The 26,926-nt window shown below is 45.2% G+C and overlaps 2 protein-coding genes across 9 annotated transcripts in view; one reads left to right on the top strand and one right to left on the bottom strand.

Annotated features, from left to right (window-relative positions):
* The window catches only part of SH2B3 (SH2B adaptor protein 3), a 76,845-nt gene extending 58,287 nt beyond the window's left edge, over positions 1 to 18,558 (top strand). For all 4 annotated transcript variants that reach the window (XM_061602765.1, XM_061602767.1, XM_061602766.1 and 1 more), the window contains exons 4-8: positions 887 to 978; positions 14,281 to 14,375; positions 15,422 to 15,636; positions 16,318 to 16,489; positions 17,873 to 18,558. In XM_061602765.1, the coding sequence (XP_061458749.1) occupies positions 887 to 978; positions 14,281 to 14,375; positions 15,422 to 15,636; positions 16,318 to 16,489; positions 17,873 to 18,180 (882 nt within the window). In that variant the 3' untranslated portion in view covers positions 18,181 to 18,558. The remainder of the gene's footprint in view (positions 1 to 886; positions 979 to 14,280; positions 14,376 to 15,421; positions 15,637 to 16,317; positions 16,490 to 17,872) is intronic.
* A 6,232-nt stretch (positions 18,559 to 24,790) lies between these two features.
* ATXN2 (ataxin 2) overlaps positions 24,791 to 26,926 on the bottom strand; it is an 88,312-nt gene continuing 86,176 nt past the window's right edge. For all 5 annotated transcript variants that reach the window (XM_061603489.1, XM_061603484.1, XM_061603487.1 and 2 more), the window contains 2 exons: positions 26,465 to 26,636; positions 24,791 to 25,536 (listed from right to left, as the gene is read on the bottom strand). In XM_061603489.1, the coding sequence (XP_061459473.1) occupies positions 25,508 to 25,536; positions 26,465 to 26,636 (201 nt within the window). In that variant the 3' untranslated portion in view covers positions 24,791 to 25,507. The remainder of the gene's footprint in view (positions 25,537 to 26,464; positions 26,637 to 26,926) is intronic.

The following is a 26,926-nucleotide window of genomic DNA, read 5'->3' as shown; positions in this document are numbered from 1 at the left end:
CTAGCACCTGGAAATCTGTGCCATGGCCCTCTGCCTGGTGCCTTCCACACTCCTGGCCAGCAACTCCTGGCAGAGAACAGTCTTTCCCACCCACCCTTGCCTGCTACCTGATTCTTTGTAACTGGAGCTGCTGTCGGGGATTTATTTATTTATTTGATTTATATCCCGCCCTTCCTCCTAGCAGGAGCCCAGGGTGGCAAACAGAAGCGCTAAAAACACATCAAAACATAATAAAAACAGACCCTAAAATACACCAAAACAAAACAACTTTAAAAACATTTTTTTTAAAATGCTTTTAAAACACCTTTAAAAAAGCATATTGTTTTAAAAAAAAATCTTAAAAAGCAATTCCAGCAAAGATGCAGACTGGGATATGTCTCTGCTTAAAAGGCTTGTTGAAAGAGGACAGTCTTCAAAAGGCACTGAAAAGATAACAGAGATGGCGCCTGTCTAATATTTAAGGGGAGGGAATTCCACAGGGTAAGTGCCGCCCCACTAAAGGTCCGTTTCCTATGTTGTGAGGAACGGACCTCCTGATAAGATGGTATCTGCAGGAGGCCCTCACCTGCAGAGCGCAGTGATCGACTGGGTATCTCAGGGATAAGACGGTCTCTCAGGTACATTGCACCTGGGACCTTCTGCATGAAAAGCAGGTGCTCTGCCGCTGAGCTATGGCTGCTCTCTAAGGTGGAGGCAAGAAGGAATTGCATGTGAGACCCTTACCCAGCCAGGAAGCAAGGAACATTCCTAGGGCTTTTTTTAAAGATCTCAGTCTAGATGGACCCCCCCCCCCGGCGTTTCCCCGGCGTTTCAGCCCTGTTGGAACTGTGGCTGGTTTTGTCCCAACACTGTGAAGAATTCCTGTCATATTTCTTTTCTCCCATAGGTGAATGCTTCCATGGATGTTATATTTGAGGCTGGAGACGATCAGCAACTGCATTCCTGGATGTTTGAAATTAAAGAGTGCCTCTGTAGAGGGTAAGTCCCCCTTCTCCACCACCAACCCTGCAGGGCTGTGGGTGTGTGATGCAGTTCTCCAGAATGTGTATGTTAGGCGTTAAAGTTTCCTAGTCTTCATGGCTAGAAGCTAAGCTTGAATATGTAGGGCAATGGCTGGTGGAATCCCTGAAGTAAGGGGAGGCTCTTGGTTGCCTTGATGAGCAGACTTAGAATGAATTAGGCTAAAATATTTTTTAAAATGCAGAAGAGGGTTGCAGAATCTAGCTTTTCTTGGTGCAGAATTTTTGTCTTATGATGTAATGAGGCAGCGTGGTGCACTGGTTAAATTTTTGGACTAGGACAGAGGAGATCCAGGTTCAAATTCCCATTCAGTCAAAAAGTCCATTGGGTGACCCTAGGCTAGCGTCTCTCCCATTAATCTGCCTTGTAGGGTTGTGAGGATGCAAATGGTGGGTATTATACACCACCTTGAACTTTTATGGAGAATAGGTGAGAGATAAATTTAATGCAATAAATAAATAAATAGAATTAGAATCCCATTCTAGCCCCTACCTGACCCACCCTTAAGATGTCTTGAGGATTGGTTGCTCTTGTGTAGTAGTGATGGAAATGCACTCTTCACACACTCGAGTCTCCCTTGTTGACTATTGATTATTGCTTCATGTGTTGCAGACCATAATCCAGGCCCTGAAAATTGGTTCCAGGGCAGACCCTTGGTTGGTACAAATCAAGCTGTGGACAGAAGGGACTGGAAGACAGGAAAGTGTGTAGGAAAATTCTTTTCCCAAAAAACACCTCACGAGGGCTAGTAACCTGCTTCTTTAAAATAAACAATAGCCAAGTGTGGATGAAGGTGAAATGGGACACTGAATACCACACAAGATGGCAGATTGTGCACTGCACCCGCTGATGGTGGTACAGTACTCATGTTTTCTGTGCTGCAACAGTGGACCAGGCAGGAGTGGATGCTGAACTTGGCTACCATCTATAATCTAAAATGAGCCAAAGTACAATGCCACGAGCAATTGCAAAGCTCCGTGAGCTAAAACGTTGCATTTGGGGCAAGTTAAAATGGCAGGAGGCCACTGCAGATGGAAGCTGAGCTTGGCTCCCATTCAAGTGACATGGCAGCTTACCACAGGAAAACATCTGGGGGCCTGGTGGAGAGGGCAGCGAATGGCAGCACAGCAGGGCTGGGCCAGTAAGAGGCCCTTCCCACCCCCTGGGACCCTTAGCCAGTACCCAGCTTGGCTGATCACTGGTACAGCCATAGAATCGCTTGGTCACATGTTGAGGTATTTCAGTTTATAAGCTGTTTTCGTATTGGTTATGTATTTGTGATATTTTACCTTAACAGTTGTTGCTGTATATATTGATTACATCTATTTTTGATTAATCAGCTGTGATAGTGATATATTTATATTTCTTTTCAAAAATCATTTTCTACTGAGTATTATTATGATGATGATCTTATTATTATTGTCTTTATTTACACTCCGCCCTTTTTCCAAAACTGGAACTCACGGCGGCTTCCAGATAAAAAATACGTATAATTAAAAACATACAAAGTCTACATTAAAATAAGATTAAACTATTTCCAATATTAAAACCATACACACATATAGCTAAAAGAGTTCAAACTAGTTTAAAAATAATAGACATGAGCAACGCAGCACCCTTCACGCCCGATCCTTAGCCTTCAATGCCAAAGGCTTGTTGGAATAGGAAGGTCTTTGCTTGTCGGCAGAAGGACTGCAAAGAGGGGGTCATTCATACCTCCCTAGGAAGGGAATTCCTAAGCCTAGGGGCAGCCACCGAAAAGGCCCTCTCACTTGTCCCCACTAGTCGTACTTGAGAAGATGTGGGTATTGAGAGAAGGGCCTCTCCTGAGGATCTCAGGGTCCAGGCAGGCTCATGCAGGGAGATACGGTCTGATAAATAGCCTGGACCTAAGCCGTATAGGGCTTTATGGGTCAACACCAGCACTTTGAATTGTGTCTGGAAACAGACTGGCAACCAGTGGAACTTTTTTAACAGGGAGGTAGTACGGTCCCTGTAACCAGCCCCAGTTAGCATTCTGGCTGCAGCACGTTGCACCAACTGAAGTTTCCGAACAGTCTTCAGAGGCAGCCTGACGTAGAGCGCGTTACAGTAATCTAAACGGGATGTAACTAAGGCATGTGTCACCGTGGCCAGATCAGACAGCTCAAGGAATGGGTGCAATTGGCGCACTAATCTTAATTGTGCAAAAGCACTCCTGGCTACTGCAGAAACCTGGGACTCCAAATTATTTCTAGTTTCTAGTTTTTTTCTGGTTCCCAATTCTTTTTCCTTTAAGGTTCAACTACTGGCCCAGTTGGCTTCTGTACGCCTTTCACGTCAGGCTGCCAAAAGTCATGGGGTGACACCTGTTGCTCCCCTGCCACCGTGACTGCGTAAGGACGGGCGAGAAATGTGATTCAGTTTGCATGTGAAGGTGAATCTATCACAACCATCCTTTGAAATTCACATGTCTCTGAATTTTGAGCTGTGGTTCTCCAACTAAACAATGTGTACAAAAATGCAGATGTTAAGGGAAAGTATTGATGAACATGAATATATTCACTAATAGGCAAAAAACCTTGCGGTTTAAGAATGTACCTATAGCCCACAGATATTTCTACCAAACTTTAAAAAACAGGGAAATTGGGCAGCTATAGTGAATGCACCAGGGGAGTAGGAGACCTGACCTCCTCTCTGAGATATTGGACTGCCCTACAAAGTTGTCAAAATGCAAACACAATTTGGGTTGGTCTTTCACAATCCAATCCACTTGCTGTGTAGCTTGGAAGAATTTGGTAACAAGTGCCTCTGAGCATATGGTGAGTGGTGGCAACACCTGCCATCTCCAAAGATGGAGAATTATATTTTTGTATGTTTGTTGGTGTTCTTACTTTGCTTCTTTCCTGTGTTACTAATGTTTCTACAGAGAATCTAAACTAGAAAATTTTATTTCCCTCATTACTCATCCTAGAAATCTGTGTCAAATTTATTTTTATTAATTTCAAAGCCTTTTTATTGGTCAATGTCACATGATGGTGAAGATAGCCTTTTTTGTTTCAAACTGGAGGTTATGGTCTATTTCTATTTTGGGTGCATTAACAGTTGGACCTGAAACTGGAGTTTAATGTAAAATCAGACTGATTACAATATGTTGCTACTTTAGCAATGACTCTAGTTGTTGGAAAAGAGGATGCATGTTTTCAGCCTGCTATGTTTAAACCACTTTATTTAAGGCAAGGTGTTCACAATCAATTAAAAACATAGAGCACACCTAGAATTTTGCTAGAATATATTTCACCTCCCACTGTTTTATCTTCTGCAAATTGAGACACTTCTGAGGTCCACTGGAGACTATTTTGCAGAAGTCAGTGCCATTATTCCACAATTATGTTTGGAGTTTTTTTAGTATAAATTTTGCAAAGTGTTGCTGTACTTCACATATTCATAGAAACAAAAGCAAAAGAAAATGATTTCCTATAGAAAACTTCACTAAAATTGCAAAGTAAATCAGACATATTTAAAGTGACCATCTGAACTATATCAACTGTCTTAATAATGTTGCTTCCTCCCGGCTAAAACAAGATCAGCACAGGACATATCTTCTTTCTAACATTTGGGCTGATTACAGGTGTTGCCACCACTCACCATATGCTCAGAGGCACGTTACCAAATTCTTCCAAGCTACACAGCAAGTAGATTGGACTGTGAAAGACCATCCCAAATTGTGTTTGCATTTTGACAACTTTGTAGGGCAGTCCAATATCTGAGAGGAGTTCAGGTCTCCTGCTTCCCTGGTGCATTCACTATAGCTGCCCAATTTCCCTGCTTTTTAAAGTTTGGTAGAAATATCTGTGGACTATAGGTACATTCTTAAACTGCAAGGTTTTTTGCCTATTAGTGAATTTCCCTGCTTTTTAATCCGGGAGGTAAGAAATGGGATCCTGTGCAAGTTGCTGAGAATGGATTGATCAGTTGCATGCTTATTGAGTTAAGTGGGATTTACACACACACACCAGGCAATCATGCTTAGGATAGGTGAAACTGACCACAGGGGATGGGGAAGGGAGGAGGGAGGGGTGGAAAGACAGAGGGGAGGACTGGGATGGGAGCAGCCAGGAGGGGGAGGGGAGAAGAAGGACAGATGTGGTCGTTTGCATGTTTATTGAGTTCAGTGGGATTTACTCCCGTGCAATCATGCTTAGGATAGGTAAAACTGACCGGGGGGGAGGGACGGAGGGCTGGAGTGGGCAGGGAAGGCGGAAGAAGGAAGAGGGGAGGAGAAAGGGAGAGGAAAGGGGAAGGAGGGAAAAGGCAGGTCTGATCATTTGTATGATTATTGAGTTGAATCGGATATACTCCTATGCAATCATGATTAGCATAGGTAAAACTGACCAGGCTGGGCCTGCCAACCAAGACGTCTTCTGTATCTTTAAAAGTTGTGCAGGGGTAAGGGACAATTCTACCTTGTGGTTTTTCCCATTACAATGTTGCAAGAACACCGGCACTTGGCTGACTTTCTCTTCTCCTAAGGATACAGGATCAGTCTCAGGCCCTGAACCTGGCAACCCTACCACCCACCCAAATTTAAAACAAAGCTGTCCCTGGCCACATCCACACCAGGCCTCTATTAAAATTTGGACAATGATTATTTATTTATCTATTTATTTAGTGTATTTATATACCGCCCCATAGCCGAAGCTCTCTGGGCGGTTTACAATAACTAAAAACATTAAAAACAAATATACAAATTTAAAAACACATCTTTTAAAAACAATTTAAAACAATTTATCATGGTTTCTCTCAGAGCCATGGCTCAAAGCCAATCATGGCTTCTCTCAAAGAATCCTGGGAAGTGTAGTTAGTGAAGGGTGCTGAGAGTTGCTAGGAGACGCCCTGTTCCTCTCACAGACCTTCAATCAGAGTGGCTGACTGTTAAGAACATAAGAACATAAGAAGAACCTGCTGGATCAGGCCAGTGGCCCATCTAGTCCAGCATCCTGTTCTCACAGTGGCCAACCAGGTGCCTGGGGGAAGCCCGCAAGCAGGACCTGAGTGCAAGAACACTCTCCCTTCCTGAGGCTTCCGGCAACTGGTTTTCAGAAGCATGCTGCCTCTGACTAGGGTGGCAGAGCACAGCCATCATGGCTAGTAGCCATTGATAGCCCTGTCCTCCATGAATTTGTCTAATCTTCTTTTAAAGCCATCCAAGCTGGTGGCCATTACTGCATCTTGTGGGAGCAAATTCCATAGTTTAACTGTGCACTGAGTAAAGAAGTACTTCCTTTTGTCTGTCCTGAATCTTCCAACATTCAGCTTCTTTGAATGTCCACGAGTTCTAGTATTATGAGAGAGGGAGAAGAACTTTTCTCTATCCACTTTCTCAATGCCATGCATAATTTTATACACTTCTATCATGTCTCCTCTGACCCGCCTTTTCTCTAAACTAAAAAGCCCCAAATGCTGCAACCTTTCCTCGTAAGGGAGTCGCTCCATCCCCTTGATCATTCTGGTTGCCCTCTTCTGAACCTTTTCCAACTCTATAATATCCTTTTTGAGATGAGGCGACCAGAACTGTACACAGTATTCCAAATGCGGCCGCACCATAGATTTATACAACGGCATTATGATATCGGCTGTTTTATTTTCAATACCTTTCCTAATTATCGCTAGCATGGAATTTGCCTTTTTCACAGCTGCCGCACACTGGGTCGACATTTTCATCGTGCTGTCCACTACAACCCCGAGGTCTCTCTCCTGGTCGGTCACCGCCAGTTCAGACCCCATGAGCGTATATGTGAAATTCAGATTTTTTGCTCCAATATGCATAATTTTACACTTGTTTATATTGAATTGCATTTGCCATTTTTCCGCCCATTCACTCAGTTTGGAGAGGTCTTTTTGGAGCTCTTCGCAATCCCTTTTTGTTTTAACAACCCTGAACAATTTAGTGTCGTCAGCAAACTTGGCCACTTCACTGCTCACTCCTAATTCTAGGTCATTAATGAACAAGTTGAAAAGTACAGGTCCCAATACCGATCCTTGAGGGACTCCACTTTCTACAGCCCTCCATTGGGAGAACTGTCCGTTTATTCCTACTCTCTGCTTTCTGCTTCTTAACCAATTCCTTATCCACAAGAGGACCTCTCCTCTTATTCCATGACTGCTAAGCTTCCTCAGAAGCCTTTGGTGAGGTACCTTGTCAAACGCTTTTTGAAAGTCTAAGTACACTATGTCCACTGGATCACCTCTATCTATATGCTTGTTGACACTCTCAAAGAATTCTAATAGGTTACTGAGACAGGACTTTCCCTTGCAGAAGCCATGCTGGCTCTGCTTCAGCAAGGCTTGTTCTGCTATGTGCTTAGTTAATCTAGCTTTAATAATACTTTCTACCAGTTTTCCAGGGACAGAAGTTAAGCTAACTGGCCTGTAATTTCCGGGATCCCCTCTGGATCCCTTTTTGAAGATTGGCGTTACATTTGCCACTTTCCAGTCCTCAGGCACGGAGGAGGACCCAAGGGACAAGTTACATATTTTAGTTAGGAGATCAGCAATTTCACCTTTGAGTTCTTTGAGAACTCTCGGGTGGATGCCATCCGGGCCCGGTGATTTGTCAGTTTTTATATTGTCCATTAAGCTTAGAATTTCCTCTCTCGTTACCACTATTTGTCTTAGTTCCTCAGAATCCCTTCCTGCAAATGTTAGTTCAGGTTCAGGGATCTGCCCTATATCTTCCACTGTGAAGACAGATGCAAAGAATTCATTTAGCTTCTCTGCAATCTCCTTATCGTTCTTTAGTACACCTTTGACTCCCTTCTCATCCAAGGGTCCAATTGTCTCCCTAGATGGTCTCCTGCTTTGAATGTATTTATAGAATTTTTTGTTGTTGGTTTTTATGTTCTTAGCAATGTGCTCCTCAAATTCTTTTTTAGCATCCCTTATTGTCTTCTTGCATTTCTTTTGCCAGAGTTTGTGTTCTTTTTTATTTTCTTCATTCGGACAAGACTTGCATTTTCTGAAGGAAGACTTTTTGCCTCTAAGAGCTTCCTTGACTTTGCTTGTTAACCATGCTGGCATCTTCTTGGCCCTGGCGGTACCTTTTCTGATCTGCGGTATGCACTCCAGTTGAGCTTCTAATATAGTGTTTTTAAAGAACTTCCAAGCATTTTCGAGTGATGTGACCCTCTGGACTTTGTTTTTCAGCTTTCTTTTTACCAATCCCCTCATTTTTGTGAAGTTTCCTTCCTAATGTGACCGTGTTGGATTTTCTTGGCAATTGGCCAGTTACATGTATGTTTAAATTAATAGCACTGTGGTCACTGCTCCCAATCGGTTCAACAACACTTACATCTCGCACCAGGTCCCGGTCCCCACTGAGGATTAAGTCCAGGGTTGCCGTCCCTCTGGTCGGTTCCATGACCAACTGATCTAGGGAATAGTCATTTAGAATATCTAGAAACTTTGCTTCTTTGTCATGACTGGAACACATATGCAGCCAGTCTATGTCCGGGTAGTTGAAGTCACCCATTACTACCACATTTCCTAGTTTGGATGCTTCCTCAATTTCATATCTCATCTCAAGGTCTCCCTGAGCATTTTGATCAGGGGGACGATAGATCGTTCCCAGTATTAAGTCCCTCCTGGGGCATGGTATCACCACCCACAACGATTCTGTGGAGGAGTCCGCCTCTTTTGGGGTTTCGAGCTTGCTGAATTCAATGCCTTCTTTCACGTATAGAGCGACTCCGCCACCAATATGCCCTTCCCTGTCCTTCCGATATAGTTTATATCCAGGGATAACCGTATCCCACTGGTTTTCTCCATTCCACCAGGTCTCGGTTATGCTCACTATATCAATGCTCTTCTCTAAGACCAAGCACTCCAGTTCTCCCATCTTGGTTTGGAGGCTCCTAGCATTAGCGTTCAGGCACTTGTAAGCAGTGTCTCTCTTCAAGTGTCTTTGGCACTTGTGGTTAGGCCTGTGGTAATTTTGCTCTTCTGAATTTATATCCTGTGCCCCTGCTCTCACAATGCCTACTTCTAGGCCTACCCCTTTTAAAATTTCATCATTTCTTTGGTTTATATCCCAGGGGGGAGGTTTATTCCGAACCGGACCTTTCTCAGCTCCTGTCGGGTTTCCCCCCTCAGTCAGTTTAAAAGCTGCTCTGCTACCTTTTTAATTTTAAGTGCCAGCAGTCTGGTTCCATTCTGGTTCAAGTGGAGCCCGTCCCTTTTGTACAGGCCCGGCTTGTCCCAAAATGTTCCCCAGTGCCTAACAAATCCGAACCCTTCCACCCGACACCATCATCTCATCCACGCATTGAGACTGCGAAGCTAGGCCTGTCTGGCTGGTCCTGCGCGTGGAACCGGTAGCATTTCAGAGAAAGCCACCTTGGAGGTCCTGGCTTTCAGCATCCTACCTAGCAACCTAAATTTTGCTTCCAGCACCTCACGGCTGCATTTCCCCATGTCGTTGGTGCCAACGTGCACCACGACCACTGACTCCTCCCCAGCACTGTCTACCAAACTATCTAAACGACGGGCGATATCCGCAACCTTCGCACCAGGCAGGCAAAACACCTTGCGGTCTACACGCCCATCACACACCCCACTGTCTATGTTCCTAATGATCGAATCACCCACTACAAAGATCCCTCCACCCCCTGGAGATATATCCTTGGCACGAGAGGATAGCTGCTCATCCCCCAAGGAATGGGTCCCTTCTAAGGGATTGTTTCCCTCTTCCTCAGCTGGATGCTCTCCTTCCCCGAGACCATCGTTCTCCATGATAGCGGGAGAGCTATCATCGTTGGAGTGGGACACAGCTATAACATCCCTGAAGGCCTCCTCCACACACCTCTCTGCCTCTCTCAGCTTTTCCAGGTCCGCCACCTTGGCCTCAAGGAAATGAAGTCATTCCCGGAGAGCCAGGAGCTCATTGCACCAAGAGCACACCCACGACTTCTGTCCAACAGGCAGATAGTCGTACATGCTGCAGGCAGTGCAAAACACTGGAAAGCCCCCACACCCTTGCTGGCTTCTTACCTGCATAGTTTTGTTTAAGGTTTATTACGTCAATGGGTTGGAGACTGCGGTTTAGTTGAGGTCAGGGAACAGACGGGCAGAGTGGGGGGCCCTGGCCTCCTCGCCCTGCTGCCGAACTCGCTCTGCTGCTTAACTCGCCTTGACGCTTTGTCAGCTGGGGCTCCCTCTAGCTCATGGAGCAGTTAACCATTCTCTCAGGGGAATAGGAGTCTCCTCTCAGCACCCTTCACAAACTACACTTCCCAGGATTCTTTGAGGGAAGCCATGACTGTCTCAAGTGAAATCAAGTCTGGTGTGAGTGTGGCCCTCTTATTAGCCAAGCCCAGCAGCTGTGAGGCTTTTAGAACACTGACAGTTGGTCCTTACTGAGCATGCCCCGCGTTATAATAGGCTTCAAGCCAAAATTTCTTAAATTAATTAAAAATCAACCAGGCATTTTTTTAACTTTTAAACTGCAGCAGATGAAGGTCAGAGTATGGGGCAAGGTCAGTATTAGGATTACAGGTACTCTGTGAACATGGCTGATTTTTAATGAATTTCAACAGATTATGAGAACTCACAGAAAAAAGTCCAAAAGGGCTGAGTTTTTTTCTCCCTTTTTAGACTTTGAACTCTCGTTTCTCTCTGACTGTTTTGTGTATCGCCATGAAAATTGACAGGGTTGTTAAGCAAGCGTTTCTGAGTTCAGGACTATAAATTATGTAAGGTTTTGTTTTGAAATGAGCTTATGGGAAGCCTCAGAATGGCATGGGGGGATATTTTCCATTTAACATTGCGGAATGTAAAAAATCCCCGCTGACTATAGTATACAGCCACTCTCGTGGCTGTATAATTGGTGAAAATAACATTCAAAAATGGACCATATAAGGAGAAATAGCTGCAAAAATCTGTACATTAGTCAAACCTGCACACAAAAATGTGTTTATTAGGAGAACTTCGCAGTAAAATGCTGAATTTTCATGAGGATTTTTTAAAATCACAAATTGCAGAAATGTGGAGAACGAGATTTAAATGGGGAAAAATGAGGGAAAATTGACGGATCCTTCTATACCCTACTAGTAGCCACTGATAGACATGCAGTCCCTCAATGTGCATATTTTAGTGTATATAGAGATGTTGTATTTGCTGTGGCCCTTTAGGGCACAGAGGGCCAGATCCAGAAATGGTCAACTCTCTGTGGGCCACTTTGAAGGGTGGGCAGGCCTGCCCACCTTCAGTCACCTGCTGACATATGACAGTCAAGCCATATATGCAAAGTGAGGTTCTTCTTTTGCAGCCACAGCTGAATTTGGTTTTTGAATTTGACACTTTCCCCCGCTCTTGCTATGGGGTGGATGGGAGCTGTAATCCAAAACAGCCGGATGCCAATATACCATTTTACAGCAGAGGCAATAAAATCATAAAAAGAAACGACAGAGAGTCAGAAGCCACAGCTAAAATCACAAAAACAGAACTATTAATACTAAAGCCAGTATCAAGCATGCTGGAACTCCAAGACTTTTTGTTGAAAAAGGGGTCTGGTGCTGAAGGGCTAACAGAGTTAGCACCAGGTGAGTCTGTGGTGGGAGTGAGGACCCCCCCACACACACACTGCCAATGTGTCTGAACTACAACTCCCATCAGGGTTAGCAAGCATGACCAATGGCCAGGGCTGATGGGAGTTGCAGTTCAGCAACATCTGGAGGGCCAAAGGTTCCCCACACCTGGTCAATGGGGAGGGCATCCATAGTTGAGATGCCATGACTGAGAAGCAACCCCCCCCCTTCAGTTGACCCAGGAGACAAGCGAGACCTCAGGCTATAGGGCTAAGGCTGGCTGGGGCCAGAAGTTTGCGACATCTGCGGAGAGAGAGGCTGGAAATCCCCACCAGAGTTCATGCTGGTCCAGGTGAGGTTCTGTGGCCACAGGGGCCGGTTTCTGCACTGGAACAGCAGGAACACAGCTGTTAAGTGAAGCAAAACTGGGTGTGGGTTTGTGTATGTTGTGTGTGTAGCAAGGAGATTGACATGCAAAAGGAGGGGTAAGCACCAGGCTACAGGAAACCCCTGGAAAGCTGAAGAATGAGGCATCTGTTGTCAAATTCAATTTTGAAAGAAAATCTCTTGCTTTTCTAAACCTCGTTTTAAAACACGTCATGTTTCTAGGCCTTATGCCTCAAAATATTTGTTTTGAAGTGTGTCACTGATAAGCGCTGAAATTTCTAAAGCTGGGAGGAGAAGGCGTCGAGTGAGATTGTCAGTGATGCGGCAGGAGTGCTCGTCTCCCCTCCAGTCTTAACTGAAGCAGAATTATGCAAAATAATGTTAAATATTGCAACTTTGCTGCTTCTTTTTTAAAATAAACTTCGACTACAGAATCTCAGTATTTCTGCAACCTGCTTGGCTTGGCAACTTTGTTTTCAGTGCCATGCTGAGCCCTGCATCAATATGAAGTCCCACTGAGCATATGCAGAGTGCCTCTCTAGCACTGCTGAGAATCTCCTCCCACACCTGGGCTTTTAAGGGCTTCCAATGTCAGAGTGTGGGATGTCCAGGCAGGGACAAGCCCTCCCCCTCGCTCTTGGAAAAATGAGAAACTGATCCCCCCCCCCCGCGCGTGCACACACACACTGCCTACCTCTTAGGCTGTTTTTGCAAAGAGATCTTGCTGAACTCTGGGGCTTCCTGTTATCGAAATACCGAGAAACCTGTCAGTGGCAAGAAGAGAGCTGGGCCCTGCTGCTTCACCTTTTCTCTGAATTGCAGGCTCCTTTCTGAGGGCCTTGTAGCAACACTGCTTCACCAAGTGGTTTGCCTGCCTCCATGAGACAAGAGCATTACCAACTCTCTGCCAACTGCTTCTGCACCAGCAACTGTGACCCTTTTTCTGAGCCGGGGGGGGGGCGGCTTTATAAAATGGCCGACCTGAATTAGGTCTGGGTATTTGAGCAGTGTGGTATAGTGGTTAAGGTGTTGGACTACGACCTGGGAGACCAGGGTTCGAATCCCCACATAGCCATGAAGCTCACAGGGTGACCTTGGACCAGTACTGCCTCTCAGCCTCAGAGGGAGGCAATATCCATAGGGTGGCCATAAGTCAGAATCGACTTGAAGGCAGTACATTTACATTTTTATTTGAGCAGGGGGCAGCATCATTAGGCTAGATCAGGCCCCAGGCTTGTTTCCAGGGCCAAAATGCTTGGCAACTGTAAAAAAAATAGGTGGCATCTGAGTATGCACAGTGTTTTCTCATCACCACAGTTAGCCAATTGACGCAGTTGGACTGGAAGATGAGACGGTGCAGCTTTTCTCCTACTTTGCCCTGAGAGTGTGCATGTGATCTAGTTTTGGGGAAAGGTGTAAGGGGTGTATATACGGTACATTCAACGCATGTACAGTCTGTGTCCTTGTGAACATACAAATCAATGCGTGTACACTCTTTCACACAAACACCTGTTCATGAGTGGAGGCAACTTGCACCGGTGTTCAGTGTAACATGTGAATAAGCCCGTTGTTGTCAACGGTTACAGATGTTAATGTTTAAATAGTAACGTCGGTGGGAGCTTAGAGTTTGTTTGAGACGCATGTCACTGACAAAAAAAAATTCTTAGAATGGCCCATGTCTCAGGCTCAGGAGGAAGACAGCTCCCAGCATGTCATAATGTGGAAATTTGTGGTTCAAATCTCTCCTCAAGTCATCCGGTAGTCCCAAAGCATACTTTGCTGGGTGGGTTGAGGCACAAAATCCAACCCTTTCTACTGCCCTTCACCTCAAAGCAAGTCTTTATTCCCAAAGACTTTTTTTGCCTGTCAAAATAGCCGTTTTTACGTTGCATTGATGGCTTTGTGTCATGTCTGGGTTAGCCACTTTTCCTGTTACAGCAATAACCAGCGTTTTACGATTCAACAATGACAGGCACACACTGTAGAATCTCGTTCTGCGAATCCTTCGGACCCTGCTAAAGATTTCCTCTTCACCCTCTGCTTTAGGCTTGCTTACAAATGCACCAGCCCCAAATAAATGTGTCCAGTCTGTTAAAGCAGCACCAGACTCGTTGCTGTCATGTGCTGAGACAGAATAAATATGGAGGCTCATCTAGAATTTTAAGTGTTTGAATCCTCACACCGTTAGGCTTCTGGCCCCCATCAGTGAGCTTTTTATTTTGCTTTGCCTTTTTCTTTCATTGCGACCTTGCAGGCTTTGTTTGTGCTGTTGGGTGGATCATAACCAGAAGTACCCTCGCCTCTCTTTCAGGTCAGAAGGCGCTGATGTCGAGTTGATCTCAGACTCTCACTCGGAGGCCATGACCGCAAGCCCCACTAACAGTAGCACAGACACTCTGAACCAAGGTATTTGCCCTCCTGTCTCTCTCCCCTTGCAGGGTCAGGGTCTTTGGGTAAAGGCAGAGCCACCAAAGGTCTGGCTGAGCAGTTAAGCCTTCCGCACCTAGCGACAAGGCACTAGCAGTTAAACTGTTGTGTAGTTTTAGCTTAAATTGTGTTGCTAATTGTCTGGTTCTTCAAACTGTAACCTCTATGAGGCAGGAGTTTCGGTTTGGCACAACACACTTTTATCATTAACTTCCTTGAACTTTTTTTTTGGGGGGGGGGGGAAATCAAGAGCTTTTTTAAAAAACAACAAATTTTTAGTCTACGGTTGTGGACCCGATAGAAAAAAAACCCTAAACAAATATGCACTGGACCACTGGAAGTGGCTTTCTCTGCACATCTAGCTCAACCTTGTCACGGCCAAAGTCTTTGGCAGAGCCCTTTCCCTTCACCTCTTTGCTCTCTGAGCCTTTGAATGGAAGATGCTGGGGAGTGAGCCTAGGACCTGAGGCTCCACTGCTGAGCTATGACCCCCACCCTTGCTAAAATATGATGTGTTGCAGACAAAGGGACATCCTGTTGCAGAGATGGGCAACCATTTTTCTGTCAAGTGCCACATTCCCTTGGTGCCACCCCACCCCCTCTTACAGATCCCCCTTCCTCCTCACCCAGCAGGCTGCCAGGGTGCCAACAGATGGCTCTTGCCAGCTGTCTGCATTGATTGCTTGCAGAGAGCTCTTGAAATGAGGTGAAGGCTTAGGGCTGGAGGTTGCTCACCCCTGCACGATTGCAAGGGTGGGCAAGTGACAAGACTGTGATGCGCTGGCAAACACTTGGTGGGCTATTAAGCCCCCTGCTGCTAGGACTCTTGGAAGGAATATGGGGATTTTGGTCTGAGCCACCAAGGTGCTGCTTATGTCTTTAAGCTAAGAGTGCATATTTCAGCTTACATATGGCCAATTGAAGCTATAGTTTAACTATTAGACAATCCTGAGCCTGTACGCTTGCTTTGTACGTCGACAAAACAGAAGCCCACCATTGCTTCAAAGACTTTCCTTCCCTCCCAGTTGCCATGCAGTCTGGCCTCCCGGATCAGCCCTGCCAGAAGACAGATCACTACCTGATGTCCTTCCCTTGGTTCCACGGCCCCATTTCTCGAGTCAAAGCTGCTCAGCTTGTCCAGCTCCAGGGCCTTGAAGGACATGGGGTTTTCCTCATCCGACAGAGTGAAACCCGCAGGGGAGAATATGTCCTCACTTTCAACTTCCAAGGAAAAGCAAAGGTATGGCACCCATTGCCAGCCAACAGGTAACATGCAGCAACCTCAGTCCGTCTTTCATAGTAAAAGCTGGAGCACTGTTGAAATCCCACCTTCGCTTCCTATTCAAAAAGCTAATTCTTCCTTTTTATATAGGGTGATTTAGTTCGGTTTCCAGCTAAGAAAACAAAACTTTTTAAAGCTCTGCCGTGTCCAGTTAGCAATGGGAAAAGAAATCCGAACAGCCGGCATTGTAACAAGCTGTTTAAGTTGAGAGCTATCCCAGTCTGTGTCTGAATTGCTTAATATGTTTTTTAATGTTTTTAACGCTGTTTTGTCTTAATGTATTTTAAGATTTGTTTTTATGATGTTTTAGTGTTTTTTGTGCCTTGTTTGCCGCCCTGGGCTCCTGCTGGGAGGAAGGGCGGGATACAAATTAAATAAATAATAATAAATATGAAGGTCCAGCGAGGCTTCAGAATCTTCTGAAACAGCCTTTGGCAGGCTGGTGTCCTCCACATGTTTTGGCCTGCAGCTCCCATGAGTATGGTCATGCCGACTGGGGCTGATGGGATTTGTAGTCTAAAATATCTTCCCCAAGTTGGGGAAGGCTGTTCTTAAATTTGGGAGGCTAGGAAGTGGGCTGAAGCTTTTACATGAACTACAGCTGGCTGCTGTCATTAACATGCCCCTTTGCCTTGGCAGCACCTGCGGCTCTCACTGACAGAGAGGGGCCAGTGCCGTATCCAGCACCTGCACTTTGCCTCTATTTTGGACATGCTGCACCACTTCCAACGCTTTCCCATCCCCCTGGAGTGCGGCACTGCCTGTAACGTGCAGCTGTCCAGCTACGTGGTGGTTCTTCCACATACACAAGGTAAGAGGCAGCTCTGGTGGCTATTTGATGTCTTTCACGCAGCAGACCTTTTCCAGCCGCAGTTGGCTTTAACAGGGAGGGGAGATGCGCACAGACAAATTTGCGGGTGGGGGAGGGAACCAGGCAGTGCTTTCCTTTTTTCCTCATGCTTGCAATCACTGAACACTTAGTTTATTAGATGTTGACAGAAAACATAGGATGATGCAAAAATGTCCCAAGGCGAACGTGTTGCTTTCTAGAATTCCTATCAGAATGAACCACCAGCAACAGCTCATGAAGACTGTAAGAGTTCCAAAACTTTGCCCTGCCTTTAGAAGAAGGAAAGCTGGCATTGAATGCCTAGTGATTATGCTTTCTTTCTGCTGTAATTGGGTGGGAGAAATCCCTTGCCACATCCTCTATTCTCTTCCTCTTTTGATTGCTCATCTGGTAGTGGGAAGCCTTTGCCTGCTGAACTGAGTTGGAGAACAGCATGTGTGCATGTGTTGTAAAAAAAAAAATCATATCATCACCACATGCTACTTCTGCTTCGGTGCAAAGGAGGAATGTGTATTGCTTCTTCATTGGTTTGGAGAGAGATGTAGCTGGTTCCTGCTTTGCTGCTAAAGAAATTGCAAACGAAAAAGGGGGGAACTCTAAATAAAATGCGTATTAGCACAACCAAGAAACACCTAATTAGGTTTTTAACTGGCTTCTTCTGAGTGGCAATTGAGAATTACCTCAAAGCAATTAGACATTCTTCATTTCCTTTACAGGCATGTCAGCAATAACTACTGTGGGTATGTGTAGATGGGCAGGCATGGCTGGTGTACATTCCTGGAGGCCAGTAACTTTCACAAACATTTTGCAAAGGCTGCATTTTCCTGTCATGGGCTGTCAAAAGGAACAGTGAGGTGCGGGTGTATGTCTCTCCTTTAGTCTTGGCAAGACAGGAGCCAATGGCCTCTCCTACCAACTGGCAGCCATCTTTGCTGCCCTGGAGGCTACAGAAAGCGCTTTGCCCATGGGAAACATGCTCTGGAAACAGCTCTGTTAGCCTAGAGACCTCAACCCATTAATCCAAACAATGACATCTTATTGATTGCTCTTGCAAACCTGCAACCAGGTAAATCTCAGCTTTGTTCTGCAAGATTAAGAGTAGGTGGCCTGTGCCCAATCAAATAGAAATGAATTGACACGGGCTGAGTTTTCCAGTGGCTGAGGACGGGGTCATTTCCTACAGCAAGACCAGGAACAATTATGCAGATTTACTTTGTTTGCATAATACAGAGTGCAGTATTTAGATTACCTGTTGAGCTGCCCTGCCCATAGAACATCCGACTCATTTAGGTTAATGTCCATTTATTCACTGTATTTTTTTCATCTTTCTTCCTCACAACACAGGCTCCAGCAACATAGTTCCGCTCTCCCCCTCAGTCCATCGTTGCCCCCCTGAATTCAGCCTCGTCCAGCTGACCCCATCCAGCTGTCCACGGATCCACCTGGCTGACAACCTTCGCCGCAGCTCCTCTGTGGAGCAGATATTCCACCTGGTGCCCCCTCCAGAGGAGCTGGCCAGTGGCCTGTGGCCTAGCAGCAACCTGGCCACGTCTCCTACGCCTGCATCACGCCAGTGGGACAATGATTATGAGATGGACTCACAGAGCAGGGGCCACCTGCGGGCGGTTAACAACCAGTACACATCCCTCTGACACAGCGGGATAGGGGCAACCACCTGCTTTTGCACGAGACTCTTGGGAAATGTTTTAAAACGCTATGGAAAACAGGTCTTCCTCTCGGCTATGTTGGCTTGTTAAGATAGATCAGTAGCTCACTCCACTATGGGTGTGACCCTTGGATTAGGCCTGTTAAAGGGCCTCTCTGTTAAGTCCCCCCCCCCCAAACTCAAAACATTTTCCTCTTATCGGTTTTGCACATGGCGCCTCCTTTGCTTTAGGTTCCTAGTTTATTTTTGTTGTTATCAGTACATACAGTATTTTGCAGATGGCTAAATTTTGGTCTTTCTGACCATGTTCCTCCTTTTGGGGAAAAGGGTAGGCAGAAAAAAAAATCTTCAGTTATGGACAAAATTGATCTGCTTCCCTCGTCTCTGTTATTTCCATCACCTGCCTCTCACATTTTCACTGAATTAAGGCATTCTTGGTCTCAGTTATCTTAGGTCTGCCAGAGATTAAGCAATCTGTGATGTGTTTTTTTTTAATTTAAGTTCCTATCAGGAAGGCTAATATGAATAGAACCAGGCTGTTGTTGAAAGTACACTATAACAGAAGCAACTATGATAAAAGCCATCAACACCCTCCCACCTTGACACCGCCAAAAAAAAAATGTTTGCCTTACATATCTAAACACTAAACATCTGCCTGTTATTTGTATCTAAAGGATGCAAGTGCACATGGAGCACAGAGTGTTCATTCCAGTTTTGAGTAGGCAAAGAAAGACCACACTTCTGGAGCAGAGAAAAGTTCCTTATAACAAATACATCAGCCCATTTATCTGTCTAGCCTAGCATTATCCTGCTGCAGGGGTTCCCAAACTGTTGTCCATGAGTTTAATTCAGGTGGTCGATGGTGTGTCTGTAAAATTACAATTACAATTCACACAGCATGGGGGGGGGGGCAAGAAGGTTTGGGAATCCACTGGTCAACTCTAGCGGTATCCGCTCTCCAAAGTCTTTCCCATCTATTGCTACCTGGTCCTTTAACTGGAGATAGCAGGGATGGAACTTGGGACCCTCTGCATGTGAGCCATGCTTACAGCTAGGCTATGGCCCCCCCTTTGCTTAAACTCAAATTGCTATCATTCCTTGGAAAGAACTGTCACTGTAATTTAAGCTATTGGCTGCAGTATCTACTCTTGTGTAGCAGTTGAGCTACTAGTTGCTGTTTCCCCTTCACCATTCACCCACACTGTCCCGCTCAGTGCAAATACCGGTAACTCTATCCAAAACAGCAGCAATTTTAGAGCACCTCCACTCATAATAGTTCCTGGTGTGGGGTGTTCTCATGCCCTACTCCTGAGTCAGCATCTGCGCCTATCACTTCTCAAAAAATGTAAGCTTAATCTGCCGCTATTACATTTCAGCTGCAGCACCCGTGCCTCTTAGAGGACAGCATGGAAGTTGTGTGCAAAGATTCATCCTATTCCATAGATGAACACCCTTGGGAGCCTTCCTGCCCCTCGAACTATTTCTCAGAGAACTATATATTTAAAGCCACTGAGCTGGATTTATTTTTAAGCAGATGCGGCATCTGTATTCACACAAGAGTAAGTCCCACTAAACCAGTGACAGCCACCAGAGTGCTGGACTTCATCAGCCGTCGGGGGTGACGGGAGTCGTGGAGCAACCTCATCTGGAGGGCTCCACATTAGCTACACCTCCACTAAACACAAGGAGGCTTAGTTCTGAGTAAACATGCATGGGGACCAGGCACAGGAGCTTACTGAACTAGGTCTCATATTTGTTTTAAGCAGCAGGTTTTGCCTAAAAGGCAAGGAGGAGGGCTCATTGACCATGGCTACATGTACTTGTTTCCTAGCTTTAAAATAGGAAACCCATTTTTCTGTCAGTCAGAACTGGTTCGCTTCAGACTAGGGCCCTGCTTGATAATGTGCTCCTTTCTCCAAACCGATCTTGATTCCACTGCTAGACTGGCATCAAACACACCACATTAAGAACCACCATGCTAAATGTGGCATCGTTACAAAAATAAACCCATCCTATCTCCTTTAACATTCCACAGTAGGTACACATGATTCCCTCACTACAAAGTAATCTGAGAAGCAGCCCTGGGCTCACACTGTAAAACAGGAAGCCAGTTGACAACATGCAGGCATGGAACCAAGGTTTACTACTCACATTTAATGGAACAACTGTACCTGCACTAACTTTTAACTGTTCAAAATCAAACAGAATCAAAATACAAAGCAGAATGTATAAAATTTGTAGCTCTTCCACACTGCTCTTGGGGCAAAAGAACATTTTAATCTGCGATCTCACTTCAACATCAGCTGGATATATATAGCAAGGAAAGCATCAAGGAATATCCTCCACTGCCCTGAAGTTCAGCATTATCTACGTGGGATTGGCTCTTCCAAGGTTTGAAGCAGATGTTTTTCATGCTATGAGATGGGACATTCCATCACTGAGCTATGAAATTACACACTTGGAGGTTAAGGTGACCTAACCTCAAATAGCTGCTTCCTTCTAACCATTCTAGTGGGAGATTCTCTTGCACCCCTGCCTCACCCCGCAGGGCTACTGTGCTTTTAAAACTGGTTACTTAGCTCACTCAGTTCAAGTATGTCCAACAGCACAGAATCTCTTTTACTCAAAACAGCTACCAGCTTCTGATCAATTTCCAAATCTGACTTTTTTGCAAATGCTACGCCAATTGTAGGAGATCTACAGGCCATGTTGAGAGTTTCTTTCCCCTGTAAAAAACCCACAGCAGCTGCCTTTAGGCAGGGTAGTATCTGGCTTCTCAGAGGAGGTCTTTAGTGAGGTTAACACACACATCTATCATTTAAGTTTAGGAGCACACTGAAAATGACACAACATTGCATTTGGCTAGGGCAGGCACTGTATCATCTGCAAAGCAGGCACATTTTGCCTTCCCAGATGGGCTACAGTGTCATTGCCATCCTCAAGTCCACAAATGTCAGAGTTGGGGGGAGCCTCTCCAAAAAACAGAAAGGTTAGTCTAGGAGCATCTTAGCTTAAAAAAAGGAGGTACCCCATACCAGCTATTTCTGTTCTCTCTTAAGCTCATCCCCTTAATGCTGAAAGGAAAACAGAAAACCAAGGTTTACAAAAAGAAAAGACCGTGTGTGTGTGTATTTTCATTCCCATGCTGAGTGTGCAAAATCTAAAAATTATTCTCTTTGCCAGAGGTGATTAAATTGGGGGGGCATAGGGGGAGGAGAGAGCCACAAACCACATCTCAAATAACAAATGTGGGTAATGGTAACCATATATGAGTCGTGGTAACATGAATACTCAGAGGCCCCTTTAATATGAAGGAAATTGTTATTCAAATATGGCCAGGCACCCACAGTTACTAGAACTTTTTAAACCTCTTACAGGTATAAACAAGGGATCCATGCTCTGGGTGGACAGTAAGGACATAGGATTAACCTGTATTTCATTACATCAGACAGCTGGGGTTGAAGCTCCCATGTCCTGTATCAAGCCTTACCTTCAAGAAGGATCTGCAACGTGATTGCAGATCATCATCATCTGGTGACAGCAGGAAGTTAAGAGGGAAACTGGGAAGTGATAAGCCATTATCAGGCTTGCAATCACTTAACTGAAGAGAGGGAACTTGACTTAAACTTCTGCAAAAATTCAGTGCCTTGCTTCAGTGCCGACTGGATCACCGATCGCGCTCTCAGGAGAAACGGCACCTGCTGATTGCCATCTGGTTCAATTTACCTTTCAGGTCCAATTGATAATATGCACACACACACATATATATAGTGTTCAATGTCTTGTGACAGAATAGCCTTTGTTGAAAGATTGTTTTGAGTCCATAGGAAAGCTCAGTGAGCTGCAAAGGTTGTTCCAGGCAACTCTAATGAACAGGCAGGAGCGAATTGCCCTTCCAAGAACCGTGAAGCTGCCATCTCTGGTTTGCCAAGCCACAGCATCATGGCATGAGGGCTGACGTCACATGTCAATGCTCATCTACACTAGAGGCAGGGAACCTGTGACCCTCAAGATGCTGTTTGGGCTGCACCTCCCAGCATCCCTGACCATTGGCTATGCTTGCTGAGGGGATCTGGAGTTCGAAACATCTATAAACTCATGTTCTTCTAAGGAACTTGCTCTGATGTTTTCTACCTAGAAGACCTCAACACTCCTGACCAGTAACATATAGTAAGAAAGCAGGAGTGTTTCAGAGGACACAAAAACCAGTGAGGCCCCTGTCCAGATAACAGTGACTATCAGCTGCCTCCTCTCCTGTCACCAGAAATGGCTGGTGACTCATGCAAATAATTTTTTTTCTCCGACCCTCACCACTAGAAATACTATTTTGATTTCTCAGAATGCTGATTAGGACCCAAAGCCTCAGATTATACAAGTTTGATACAAATGTAGATATTTATGAAGGTAGGGTTTTCAGAGGTAAGGAAAACATGCATTGGGGCATGCTACAAGAAAAACACTGCATTTGGGCTCAAAATTATCTTGCAGATGGCCTCCCTCAATAGGATTCAACATGCAGCAGGAAATTAATTTACCTGTGTTCAGCTGCATTCTCACATGTTTGTGCCGGAGTTGTCCTTCGTGATGTTCCACATAAGAGAGAAAACAGGATGGTAAAGCACCAGTCCTGATCAGCTCATGACCATGAACAGCTTTAGTCAAGTTGTCTCCAAGAGCTATAGATATAAGCCTCCCCTGTTGCAGTTACAAACATTTTAAACAGCAGCCTGGCCTCTATCAACAACAGCATTATGAATGGGTTCCACAGCCTGCTGTTTTTTGGGGGGAGGAACACAAAACCAAATAGACATTTACAGAAGAAAACTGTGTTCTTTTTAAGCCCTCCCCCTTCCCACTCTTGTATAGTATAATTTTCTATATATTGTCTCTGTATGTACTGTACGTCTAAGTTATTCTTTAAAACAGCTAAAATTTACATACAGATCTGCCTCTGCAGTAAAATAAACTGTTTTTAGACATTTTCAGTGGTAGGTTCTGTAGTCCTTTCTCTCCTCTTCCACTCCCTCATCCTGCTTACAGAATCTCATTTTTAAAAAGACATTATCATATGCTTTAAAGCAGGGGAAGACAACATGGCGCCCTCCACATATCGGACTCCCAAGCCCCATCGCCCCTGACCTTTGGGCCACGCTGGCTGGGACTGATGGGAGCCCAGAAGCATTTGGAGGGTACCTCATTGGTGGTGTAGTGGTTAAGGTGTTGGACTACGACCTGGGAGACCAGGGTTCGAATCCCCACACAGCCGTGAAACTCACTGGGTGACCTTGGGCCAGTCACTGCCTCTCAGCCACATGAAAACCCTATTCATAGGGTCGCCATAAGTCGGAATCGACTTGAAGGCAGTACACACACTCCTGCTTTAAAGCTTAAAATCAGCCACACCCTCTCAGAATGGGAAAGAAGCAACTTGAAGCCAAAGACAAACCCACGTCTCACTCCTAACAGTGCAGAACTCAAGGAAGAGTTTCTATTCATCGCACATACCTCCCACCACTTCAGATGTCTGTTTGGTAGACGTGTCCTCCACATGCTTTTCTAATGGTTACTTTCTTACAAGTTGCGAGCCAAAATGGCCAAGCGAAACTTCTACGTCTAGAGGAAGTGTGCCTCTGAACGTTCAAGATACAGAAGATAAGCAACATAGGGGGGGGGCTGTTGCCTTCATGCCCTACTTGTCAGTGTCCCAGAGATATATGGCTGCTCACATATGACAGAGACAGGATGGTAGAACAGCTGCACCTTTGGCCCAATCCAGCAAAGCACAGGCTCCCCTTCAGTATGAACAACCCAGAGACTTCAGGTGTCAACTCTCAGGTGCAAGGAAGGGGGGGAGCCTTTTTCAGCCAAAGGGCCACACTCCCTTCTGTGAGCCACATACCAATGGCGGGTGGGGCCAGAGCAAAAGCAAGAGGAGGAAAGAGAGCAAAGTTCCGTTTTGTACAGTATGCTGGTTTCTATGCGTACTCTCTGGATGAAGGACAAGCAAGAGGCTTCAAGAGAGTTCAAGGACGCATTTCAGCCAGGGGAAAAAAATTGGGATGCAAAGCAGAGCCAGTGAGGGGTGTGGCCTGCGGAGAGTTTGAAGAGCTAGATTGCCCCCACCCAGCCTGAGGTCCTTCACCCCTGTTTTAGTTAAGATCGCCATCGGCTGAGCTACCTCTAATGCAGCTTTTCCTAACCTGATGCCCACCAGATGATGTTGGTCTCTAATTCCCATAATCTCCGACTATGCTGGCTGGAGATGATGGGAATTGCTTTCCAATATTTTGGATCACATCAGGTTGGGGAAGGCTACCCTAATGGCCAAGAAGTTCAAACGATGACTGCAGAGTATATCTTTCTCCTTTATGGCCTTAAGCCTCCTATCATCTGTAAAAACATTTGCTGGTCCAACAAACAAATTTATATGGAAGTCATCTTTAAGAGAATTTTTTTTTTAGTTTCTCCTCTTTCTCATGTCTGAAGGCCTCTGTCTCCTTTATTCACCAGTGAAGCTAAACTGGATTTATATTTGGGGAAAGAAAGAAAAAAGTAGAAGCAACAAGGTGAACCATACAGATCCCAGAAGAAAAAGGTCAGTTTTTAAAACTTTTTTTATTTTTAAATTTTTTTAAAGTTTTTATTTTATATTATCTACAAAGTAAAAGTTTCCTCTTAACTTAAAAGTTACACCACTGCCTTGTGACAGTGGTTTCCCCCTCATCAAACATGATTTTATAAATAATAAATCCGTATCTGTTTGATGATTAGAATTTGCTTTTTCCAAAACTCTTTCAAGTTTAGTTAGAAGTAAAAGGGATTTTTTAGTCTTGATTTTTTTTAAATTTTCATTTCTTTTTTTTTTTTTTTAGTGAGAATAGCAGCAAGAATCACTCTTGTTACTTCTTTCTCTAGCTGATGAATTTGTAACTTTGAAGGGTTGCTTTAAAAAATAAATAGCTTTTCCAGTTTTTTTCCTGCAAGTGGAAGGTGGGACAGGGGTGGGGGGCTTTTGTCTCCTTTTGCCTTTTTTTTGACACAACACATGGAATTATGGAATTGTCCCACAAGGGCTCTACATGCCTTTTGTCTCAGTCCAAATTTCTACCACTGCAAGGTGAACAGTTAGCATTCCTACTGGATGTTACAAGAATTTGTTTTTCTCTTAAAAACAAAAATAAAGTGAAATACTAGATTTTGTTTTCTTTTCTGTTTTGTTTCTGTGCTTCCAAGTTGGTAGAAGCAGAAGGAGGAAGGTATTTGGCCTAAAAAAAGAAAGAGGGATCCAGCCTCACAGTTACTCCAGGTCAGCTTTACAATTGCTGTTGATGGTGGGTTTGTACTGTAAAAAAGAAGAGAGAGACAGAAAGAGAGAGAAGGTTGATACATGAGATAAGCACCATACAGCCTATTGAGGACAATTTAAAAACTGGCTGGGCTACAAAAGATATCTCTCAGCTGCTTTGATCAAGACAAACACCACAAGAACAAACTCAATTGTCCCTTCTCTGTCCCCCAACACATATTCGTATCCACTAGGGTGAGGATAGCAGGAGCTGGGAAGAGGAATGAAAAACACAACATGCAGAAATCAAGGTGGCTGCTGCTTTTTAAAAATATGAAATTAACATAGGAAGTAATGCTTTCATTAGCAAGAGCATTAGCAAGAAAGGGCTTTGAATCTGAGCAAGCATCATGTGCCTGGTGGTATGTCAAGGCCCATGTTTAGGCAGCGATAAAAAGGCTGCCATTTCAGGCTCAGGGGGAGGAAAGAGGGTTCAAGAGGAGAGGGAAGGATTCATGGTATAGCAGAGTATATATATAAAGCAGGGGCAGGAAAAGCATGGCCTGCCAGATGCTGAATGGGCCACAACTCCCATCATCCCTCACCAGTGGTTGATGGGAGTTGGAGTCCAACAACTAGAGGGCACGTTTCTCACCCCTGGTATAAATATTGCTCTGGAATGTATTAAAGATTAAACTGAGAGTAGGAGGGGGCAGGCAGGCAGGCATTTGTTGTAGCTACTTTTTAATACTTTGTAAAAAACAACCACCACAGAGGTGCAATGGGGGGTGTTCTAAGTGCCCTTCCTAAATGGCACCCCTCCCACAAATGAAGCTTGGCAGGACACCAGCATCCGCTTTCCTTCTGTGCTCAAATCCCAGCCTTGACATCACACAGCCCCCTTGGTCCTCTCGCTCACTCTTCCCCCACCCCCCACCAGCCTTCTTGTTACATGCTGAGGCCACGATGCACACGCTCCTCTCACCTGAAGGGTGCGTCATATAGGGGAAGTGTGTTGCTGTCGAAACTGGAATGTGCTGCAGTGCACTTTGCGCAATGGTGGCTTGGGCCCCGCCGGGCGGAGGCTGGGTTGTCATGAGCATCATTGGAGCATGGGCAGTTGGGTGAGAAGGAGCCATTCCAGACTGCACATGGGCCTGGAACAAAGAGCTCTTTAGTAGCAAGGTCACAAGGAGCCCCCCCCCGCTGCTGCCACCACCACAGGGACCCCAGGTATGGCACTGAGACGGCTTTGTCTCGGCAGGGTGCAGGATGGTGCTGACCACACTGAGCTCAGCACCCAAGATCTTAGGCTATAAGGGGATGCGGAAGGCTCACCACTAAAAGGAGCACAAGGCTCTGTTGCGTTGGGGTAAGGAGTACACTGGAGGAGTGGGGGGTGGGTGAAGAAAATCAGAGGGAGGGAGGGAGGCAGCACTTGGCTTGC

This window comes from Rhineura floridana, chromosome 19, assembly GCF_030035675.1.
Source record: "Rhineura floridana isolate rRhiFlo1 chromosome 19, rRhiFlo1.hap2, whole genome shotgun sequence".
Classification (NCBI taxonomy): Eukaryota; Metazoa; Chordata; class Lepidosauria; order Squamata; family Rhineuridae; genus Rhineura; species Rhineura floridana.
Note: the sequence above shows the minus strand (reverse complement) of the source record. Positions and strands in the feature narration are given on the sequence as shown.